The sequence below is a fragment of the Thermoascus crustaceus genome (assembly GCF_041956765.1).
Source record: "Thermoascus crustaceus strain CBS 181.67 unplaced genomic scaffold VTN00scaffold_10, whole genome shotgun sequence".
NCBI classification, from domain to species: Eukaryota; Fungi; Ascomycota; class Eurotiomycetes; order Eurotiales; family Thermoascaceae; genus Thermoascus; species Thermoascus crustaceus.
This window is the reverse complement of record NW_027192536.1, coordinates 1061477-1071372: the sequence shown is the minus strand read 5'-3', so window position 1 is coordinate 1071372 and position 9896 is coordinate 1061477. Positions and strand designations below refer to the sequence as shown.

The 9896-nt window shown below is 47.2% G+C and overlaps 2 protein-coding genes across 2 annotated transcripts; both read left to right on the top strand.

The window, feature by feature from the left end:
* Positions 1 to 2061: 2061 nt before the first annotated feature.
* Positions 2062 to 2924, top strand: VTN00DRAFT_2714 (uncharacterized protein; the record flags this gene model as incomplete). The annotated part of the gene is made up of 3 exons (XM_069428957.1): positions 2062 to 2378; positions 2429 to 2571; positions 2650 to 2924. The coding sequence occupies 3 exons, from the start codon at positions 2062 to 2064 to the stop codon at positions 2922 to 2924; spliced, it is 735 nt and encodes a 244-aa protein (XP_069283760.1).
* Positions 2925 to 6279: 3355 nt separating this feature from the next.
* VTN00DRAFT_2713 (uncharacterized protein) lies at positions 6280 to 9747 on the top strand (the record flags this gene model as incomplete). Its single annotated transcript, XM_069428956.1, has 6 exons — positions 6280 to 6303; positions 7142 to 7273; positions 7334 to 7439; positions 7485 to 9125; positions 9170 to 9331; positions 9377 to 9747. 6 exons carry the CDS (start codon positions 6280 to 6282, stop codon positions 9745 to 9747), a joined length of 2436 nt encoding a protein of 811 aa, XP_069283759.1.
* Positions 9748 to 9896: the final 149 nt, after the last annotated feature.

Sequence of the window (9896 nt, the reverse complement as noted above, 5' to 3'; positions counted from 1 at the left end):
GTAAAGTCTACTAAAATGGAACAGTTGTGGTAGGCCTCTGCAATGTTAGTATGATAGTTACCACCTTTTCTTAGTGTAGATTGAACCCTCGCTTCGATTAGGCCCACATGGCAAATGCTCTAGTGCGGTTATTCTACAACCGGTCTAATGCAACCATTCTAATGTGGGTTGGATCACAAACAACTATCCATTCAAAGTTAATATAAGCTCATCAGTTTCTTTTTGGAAGCTAAGGACACTGTCTTTGAGCGGCAGAAAAGACATGAGACTGTTTGAAAACACAGGCATGTGGACAGTTATAGAGATAGAGAGCATACACTACGTGTCATCAATTCTGTATCCTGTCTGGCAATTTGATGCGGCATGAAACTGATGTGGATTGATAGGATTTATGCAAACGGCAAGCTATTTGCTTCCCAAAATAAGCAGATTTGTTGTTGAAACAGCATTTTCTGCTGTGCCGGCCCAAAGGCAAAGATCTTTGAGAAAGAAGCATACACTGATTTTCCCCCTACATGCGATAACCTGACGGATCATATCAAGGAAAGAACGGAATCTCATCATGAGAGTGCGACTACATCATATAGAATTGTATACACATTAGATCCACAAAGTGTTCAAAATATTTACCTAAATATCCGCTCCCACGAATTCTTCTGCCCGGATAGAGCCAGTTAAGATACGCGGACCCTTTGATGCTGGTACACACAATCTCACAAGTGACGATTCCATACTTCCCTTTGAGATTCCATGCTCAGAGGTTTGTACTTCACCTTCATATTCACCGGCTGAGAACAGCCTCATCGAACTCAGTGGCACAATTCATTGTGAAAAAGAGGATGCCTTTATATAGAGTACTCAAGCTCCCGAAAGAAAACAAATCACAAATCAATTCTGGAGCTGGTTGAAAAATGAATAACGTTCCAAAAAGCATCAGCTTTATCTAGGAGAAGAACTGCATTAAAATGACGGGAGATCTTAAAGATATGAGCAAGCATTACTTTAAGCCGGGCCAGGTCACCACGGGTATCAATCAATTCACCGGCGGAGATCTGCGAAAGTTAGGGTCTGAGCCCTTCTGGTCGAATCCGACAAGCCAGGCGAATACAAAGGCTGTTGGAGCAAGTCCGACATGGCTTCCACAGTCAGAATCTTCCCACACCTGGGGTCCATCAAGATATGTTAGACTGCTCAACCAGCAACAGGAACCAAAACATACTGCAGAAGCGCCATTAGACCCTGTCCCTTGCCACACGATCACCTTTAACTCTCGGGAGAACGACCAATAGATCGTCGCTGACCACTTAACGGTAAATCCCGCGGAGAAATCTGAGGTGGAGCGGTTGGCCAGGAAGTATTCTTGAAACCGGCATGCGAACTTCTATGACAAGAACTTCCAAGCAATCACACCGCATGGTGCTTCTGCGCTGAGGCAGAGGATGGAAGCAATACCATCTTTATGGCCGTGGACGGTCCATTAAGAGTGACGCGTCAATTGGCCGCGTCGGTCTCCCAGGTGCTTGGTGGTGATGGACAGCAGGAAATGGCGCTGTCCAAGAGCAAAGCGTCGTAGATGAAAACGTCATGCTAGCCATCATAGCTCTGGTTCTCAAGCAACGAATCGCTGAGTGCCAGCGAACCCCTGTATTATGGCTTTTGAGGTCCAGCAACCTGCGCGGCCAGGGGTAGACGGTAGAGAGGCTCACATGGTCCTAGAGTTGTGGTTGTAGGACCCAGCTGGTCCGTTGACCCATGACAGACTTGAGGGACTATGGCCAAGGTGTCCTATCGCTGGCCCTGTTAGGCGACACCGTCGACCGCGAGACCTAAACATTACACCTCCGTCTCCTCAACGTACTATAAAGATCACGGCTCTGCTACCTCCATTCATCTTTCATTTAACACTCATCCTCATGTCAGTGTTACTATAGACACCTGTGACCGATATCATACAAAAAGTCACAAATAACTGGACTGCCATCGTCATCCTCGCCTCTCACGAAGCCACTGTCATTTCCATTGTCCAAACTGCCAGCCCAGCAGTCGATCAATACACTCACAATGCCCACGGCAATGGCTTCTCAAACCCACCACGATCCAAACTGTTGCTACCATCTCCGTAAATCTCGGATACTGCGTGGTGACAGACACATCACATTTACAAACGGCTCCCACAGCCGGACCTGGAGGCTTCGACGCAGACGCCACCTCCGACCTTATGTCAGCCTCTTCCTGACGCACTACACGAAATGGATTCATGGAGTGGTTGTCCATGGAAACGACATCCTGCCTCTCGATGCGCCCGTTGAGATGATTGGCCTGCGAAGTGGTGATATCATCCGGATCCGTCAGCCCCTGGCGTGGGAGATTGACAATTGGTGCGTAGTATGATGTTCCACAGTCGCTGCAACCTGCTCATATCATATAGCTTCCCATCATTGAGACCGATTCCCCCGAGACAATCTCGGATCCCTATAACAGGCCACCGTCACCGACACCGGTCGGCACAAAAAGACGAGGCTTTCCGCCGCCGGGCCAGAAGCGCCATGCCATCGTCTACCATCTGCGACTGTGATTCATGCAAGGCAAGCGGATGAGGGTAAGGGTAACACTGCGCCGGACAGGGAGATGCTGCTTCAAGAGAGACAGGTGTCCTGGAGGGCCTTGACCTGATTATCACCCTACGGTTAGAGGGAAGCGGGTGCCTGGCAACGCGCCTACCACAGGCTCAGTCTGAGTCTCCGGCTTGTGACGTCTCTCGAACGCTTCACGGCTATGGAGGTAATCATGGTGCCGCGGCCGATATGGCGCTGACCCCGGCAGACTACCGACTGAGATACCGAACGAGTAGAATGGCATTGACAGTTCTGGCTACAGCCTCGCGCAACTCAGCGGCCAACCAATATCTGACAGAGGGATCGTAAACGGGAGGGCAGGAAGGTGAGAGAAGTGAGAGAATACTGGAGTGGATGAAGGATCGTAGCCAGGCCGTTAGGCCGACATCTGTCTAGAAGCAAAGGTGTTCATGTCTGATCGGGTGCTCGTAGAGTCCCTACAAAAAGATTATTGATCGATAGGAGAAGAATGAGGGGCGCGAATGAAAAGCATCACCAGATCGATGTGCCGCGAGTTTCTCTCTTTCTCTCCTCCCCAGGATCCACAGCGTCGCATCCCAGTGCTCAAGGATGACCGTACAATAAGTTGAAAATCCCCTCCTTGGTGATGACGTTCTAATTTGTGAGACGAAAAAAACCGTCACTGCTTCATACTCAAGGCGGCTGTACTCGCAGACTTATCCCCCAATATCTGGAGCGGGAAGAAGTCACTATAACAGGATTGCATACGTCCACAGGGGAGGGGCATAAGTGAGATGGCCAAAGAAAGGAGAAGAAAAGACAGATTTGGCTGCTGGAACCGGAGGAGTGTCAACAACTGCTGAACACTGGCTCCTCAAAATCGACATCTGGTCTTCGAACAGCCATGCTTCACATTCAACAAGACCCCTGCGTTCGAATTTCATTGTTATGTATGAATGCTGACTCCTCAATATCTCAGCCATTGAGAGGTGGCCTTCCCATCTCAATAGAGTCCATTTGATTCCGTAATCATTCAAATATTCCACCTTGGTGAAAGCCAGTTTTTCATGTATCGACTGCTCATCAGTGGCGTCTTATGGGCTCGTGGGTATGCAAAAGGCCTGTGACACAAATCCTAATGCATGCTAGGCACTCCACGACCATCAAAAGGATCAGGGATCTCTACTAACTTAGGGGTGAGAACGTCATATCAGTCAAGAACAGCAGGATGTTGGAACTAAGGTAGAGCTTGATCTCAACAGAAGGAAGGAAAGAATGTAATGGAAAAAAATAGGAGGTCTGAGGGAACTGTTAAACCCTTTATATAGCAATAGAGGAGCTGAAGTAGGCTTGCTAAAGATTATGGTACTTGCGGGACCGTCTGTATTTGGAAAACTCAGTTCCAATTAGATATCACACGTCGAGCTATGCACCTGGTCAGCGTGTTTTGACCTACGCAACCTAGAGAAGAAAGTAATGTCCCCAGCACATCGGAAGTATCTGAAGGCTGATTTTGTCTTTCTGGCTTCCTGGAAGCCTTGACAGAGCACATTAGGTAACTCGAAGGAGAGGGCGATGTGTTTCAATGCGCGACTGGAGGAGCCCACCAAGGGAAGGGGTCTTGGTGAAGAGATTCAGAATTAGCCATCATGGAGTGAAAGCCTCAACCAACGGTATATTCTTCTGTAAGCAAACTGGATAAGGAGCGCAACCTCTCTAAGATTGACTTTATTCTCTTAGCGTGGTTAAACATCGTCCAATTACCAGGATGAGGTGGGACAACTGTTCTGTAGATAGTATGTGCGCTTTTAGGGAGATACAGGATAACTGTGATATAGAGACACCAGGTACTGCTTGATGATACTCCTGAACTAGGCAAGGGGGTCTTGTGAAAACAAGCGAAATTCATCTAGAATTTGTCTTGGTGGTGGTGGTCGCTTTGCGGCACGCCGGCACCTCATCACCTGACCTAGCGTGCGCGCCTCAGCCGCCCCACAGTGTGATAGTTAGCATGTCCAGGATCGTGATGAGATAATCTGTCAGACATCTGGTGATCCGCTCTGAAAGCACATTAATTTCCCTATTTTGATTTGGCCAATCAGATTGCTTCACACCCTGTGTTTATCCATTCTGATGTGATAATTTCAGCACCAATCACGCTGTATGGACGTCAATTACAACTTGAAAAGTGTCTATCCATGTTATTTTTCTGGTAAGCACTTCTTTTATTTGATTAGCCACCTAACTTGCTATGAAAGGCCGCACATGTTTGGTAGTTCCACTGAAAAATCAGATTTTCATAGGTTTCGGTATATATAGTAACTAGACTTGGCAGGCTGAGTAAGGCCGATCTTCTCCGTCATAATCATACAGTTGTATTGGGCCAACAGTAAGGGTGAATTTGACGAACTGGAGGGGAAACTCTGCCTTTAATATCTTCATACCCCCATCCACCAAGTCTACTGAGGAGCCAATAATAGCATCACGTCTAACCGTCTTCCCAGGTAGGCTGTATCACGGGAGGCCTAAGACTCTAGGCCGATCTCGTGGGGTTTATCTTGTAGAACAGGAAACAGGTAGGAATGGGTAATGGGACGTGCCTTCTGAGCCCCTAGTCCTAAGAGACCCTGCGCTCCGAGATGGGATTCTTAGGGCGGACCGCGTCACAAGACCCAATGCTGCTTGAGCCGATCGTACTAAGAGGCTTGCTGATCTAACACCTCCCTCTCGTGAGGATATTCTCAAGAGGATATTCGGAAGAAGACTGCTAACACAAGAGGTATAGCTCAAGACAACTAGATACTAGAATTGATAGACAAGTTGACCACGGGGTCCTAATCCCCATGGCTAATGAGCGTTATTATGTACATGCTGAATCCTGTCCGCAATCATCTATCCGCTGGATCATTGATGATCTGGATCGTTAGTGATCCATGCCTGTTCCCATATGAAAGGATTATGGGGATGAATCGTAGACGATCCGTTTAGTCACGTGCCGACTCCTCACCAGCCTCGGCGGTGTTCTTTAGGCTGTGTTGTAAGAGCACATGAACAACTTTAAAGCTGTGTGATGATGCAGATTGTTTCTAGTCTTTTGTCAGTCGTGTCTGATGGAACTTGCCATTGCTCAAGTTGAGCTTATGCCTAGCCCAAGAGAAATTGATTTGAACCTTTGCTTCAAGTTCTTCCCTTAGCATTCCTTCTCATAATCTATGGGAACTGAGCATAAACGGTTCACGCCAAGCTATAACTGCTGTAGAAGTTCTTCTATTTTGTTTCTGAATTTAAGGAGTGGAGCCATTGTGCATGACATCAAAGGAGATGGTAAAGTGTAGCAAAGATTGTCCCTTGGTATCACCAGATTTGCATTAACAGTCACTACTCAGGTGTCTGTGTTACGCCAAAACAATTACAATCACACGCATGCAAATTACTTGCTTCTGACCGCACATTAGCCATGTCAAATATTTTGTAGACTTAATTCCCGCGCAAGGGGATTGAGCAGTCCACATCTCAGTTTTTAACCCCATACCGAAGCCAACCCCTAGGAGTTATTATTTAGGTCTTCTTTGAGTGACGAACATCCTGAACAACACTGCAGCCTTGTGTTCTTTCAGTTTTCACCCCACTGTAAGCTGAATAAAGACATCCGTCCTCAAGCTTTACTGAGTGTCTATAGAGCTCGTTCTAATATCTTCTGATCATGTCGAACATGGCAATCGCCAAGGTACCACATCGTTTGACATCCTCCCACTTTTGTTCCCTTGGAGCTGTGAGATGGGCTTATCAGATCAATGATCCTGTCGTCCTGAAGTATCCCGAACTGGACGGTGTGAAAGTTTTAACCAAGAAGTCGAAATCTTTGATGTATTTGAGGGACATTCTCTCTGTTCTGATATAGTCTAAATTTCTCTACGCGATTCAGAAGGAAACTTATCTCAGCGGCGAAACTTTAAATCAGCAGTATTGGATCAATTCTGTATTTCATGAGACGAGAATATGAGCTGTAAGAAGTCGAAAAATTGTGAGAAAATCACGACCCCCAAGTTGTTGATTGCCTGCGACGGAAGAAATTTCCAGAGTTGGGTGGAGGGCATTTAGACCAGGTAATCAAAGGGCGTTTGAAAGGATAATTTCTGCTTCTCAGAGAGCTTGTTAAGGAGATGACACTTCTGCATGGAGCAAGCGAACTGCCGCAGGAAACTGCTTTGGGAATGAAACATTGAACAGATATACGGAAAGAGTGTCAACTCCTGGTGGAAGGCGGCTTATTGGCTTGGAAATAGATGTATATACTAGGCAACTTCTTTATCAGATGGCGGTTTGCGTTACATTTAATTTCGGGAAACTGTAGAAAAGGGACATAAAAGGCAGAAACTGGGCATGATAATTCCGTGTGACAGAACTGGTGGTTGTATGTATCTTGGAATTTCCAAGTCGGGCACAACTTCGGGAGTCAAATCAAGTTAGATTTGTTTTCTGAACTATTATATAGGGGCTTGGCAGCGTCGCCCCAATCGATTGGTTGGCAGTATTTGTTTAGTCATCACGGACGCGTCGCGCAGACTCCCATTCCATTCGCAGGGACGACTGGGGGCCTTTTCTGTCCCAGTCTCAGTTGCTTTCCCATTGTGCCACTCAGCAATCTCACCTTTGTTTTTGCCTTTTGCCGAAGTCTACTCTTTCAAAAATCCGATGTGAGTCCCTTCATCTCTGGAATGGCACTTCCTTCACCAACAGAAATTATCAAAACCAAGCCCATCGGTGATGGGCTGAAGGCTTTTCGTGATTCGTTTGGTGCATTTTGCGAAAATTCAGGCATCAGTAGACCTTTTAATGCATCCGACTTGGCGAATGACAAAGGTAATACTGCGTCAAATCGTACACAGCTTTCTCTAACTTATTTAGGGTTCAAAAATCAGTTAGTTGACCTCATTTGGGCGCTGCAAAGTCTTCCTGCAGCCTCATCTTTACCTTCAAACACTGGCCGAGAGACTTTTCGCAACGATCTCCGAAGGTTTATATCAGTTGCCGACTCCGACGAGTTTGACATTACACGTCTTTTCCCTCTTTTAAATGCAGTTTGTGATGATCAGCTGGATGAGATTGTTTGGGACAGCGCCCGTGTTGCTATCACTCAATCCACCCCTCCTCCCCGACCACTACCTTTCGTGGACCAAACGCCGTATTCGCACACTACAAGCAGCTTCGCTAACTCCTCCGAATGGCGAAAAGACATCGACACTGTGCTAAGATTAGAGCTGGGCCCAATCTACGTCGGCGTACCAGGCTTTTACGAGGCATACTTTGGAGATGTTAAAGGTCTTGAAGAAGAAGGTGCTGCCGTTTTTAAAAGATGCAAGGAAGGAGATAACCCTCTGTTCAGTGAAGGAAACGGCTGGCGGGACTGGCCAGAGAGTGCCAAGGAAAGTAGGGTCTTAGACTGGCTCTCTACAAAGATCGAGGTGTTCAGCAACCTCGCAGCTGACGAGGGCTTTACAACAATGATCCGTCGCACTGTTTTGGCGCAGCCTAGTCGACCATTAAAAGGGTCTACGGCTGAACGAAAGCTGGATATCGGCTTTGTCTGTCATCCAGAAGCAAGAAGTGACACCGAAGTCCACTGGTCGGATATCCTAATCCTTGGTGAATTAAAGAGCAACGCGGACGTTGATACAGCTTCAAAGACGTGGCAAGATCTTGGTCGATATGCGAGGGAGGTCCTTACTGCTCAAGACACGCGTCGGTTTGCCTTAGGCTTTACACTGTGTGGGTCCATTATGCGACTGTGGGAGTTCGATCGCATAGGGGCCATCGCGTCATCGCCATTCGATATCAACAAGGATGGTCTACGATTCATTTTGTCACTGTTAGGGTTCCTTCGAATGAACGATGAACAGTTAGGATATGACCCCACCATTATGTCTTCTTCAGATGGGAAACGATTCATCAAGATTGTACGCAATGGGCAGTCGGAACGTCTTTTTCTCGACGGACTTATGAAGCGCGCCCCATGTGTTGCTGGCAGAGCCACAACTTGCTGGAAGGCTCACCGCGAAGGTGACGAATCGAATGCCCCGCTTGTTATCAAAGACTCATGGCAGTACCCCGAAAGAGAGGAGGAAGGTAAATTTCTGCAAGAGGCAACAAAAAAAGGGGTGGTTAATGTAGCAAGGTATTACTACCATGAAACAGTTCAGGTGCACAAGGTCGATGATATCCGCAACAATGTTCGCAGGGGACTCGACGTGACCAAGGCGACAAATTACAGACCGACACGTTCTGGAAAATCTCGGAGCATGAGTGGCACAGCGGACATGGCAAGAATAGGCCGCTCCACCAGCAGTGCAGGGAGCAAGAGGTCATCCAGCCGTGCTGATGCAACGCTGCCGCCCAGCAAGCGCACCTGCTCGAGCTCTTGGTCCAAAGGTGGACGCGATTTGCAGAATAGGGTGCATCGTCGTGTCATCATTAGTGACTATGGGAAACCAATCTACAAAGCAAGCTCTTGTGTTGCCATGCTTTCTGCGCTTAAGAGCTGCATAGAAGGTGAGTGACTGTTGATCTTCCCATTCCAGTACTGACTGGTGAAGGTTACGAGTCATTGCATACAAAGGCGGGATTCTTCCAGGGTGACATTTCGACTGGGAACCTTATTGTCAACGATGAGGAAGGGAACCCGTCGTGGCCGGCGTTCCTAATCGACTTGGACCTTGCCATCCAGGGGCAACGAGAAAGGTCCTCTGGAGCGAGAGGTAAGACAGGAACAAGAGCATTTATGGCTATAGGATTGCTCTTAGGAGAGAAGCACTCCTTTATACATGACTTGGAATCGTTCTTTTGGGTGCTCTTCTGGATTTGTATTCACTATGATGGGCCAGGTAAAGAAATTGGGCCAACGGACTTTGACTGCTGGAATTATGACGATGACAAGAAGCTGGCTCGTTCAAAGAAGGGGATAGTGGATGATGAAGATGATTTTCTTAAGACTACAGAGGAAAACTTTACGTCCTATTATAAACCGTTGATCCCTTGGGTCAACAGACTGCGGAAGGTGGTATTCCCTAATGGGAAACGGAGGAAGCACGAAGACAAACAGCTTTATACTCATATGAAGGAGATCCTTCATAATGCAACCAAAGATCCAAAGGTGTCAGGTTCAGAAACCTAGGTCTGCTAGTACTCCTTGTCCCCTGTGCCAACAAAGCATTCTTAAAAAGACAGGTGATTCCGTCACATCCTGATGGCGAGACCTAGGTACATCGGCAAGTTATTTTCTGCACAAAATCGCGGCATTCTGTCATTTTTCATGCTATTGGA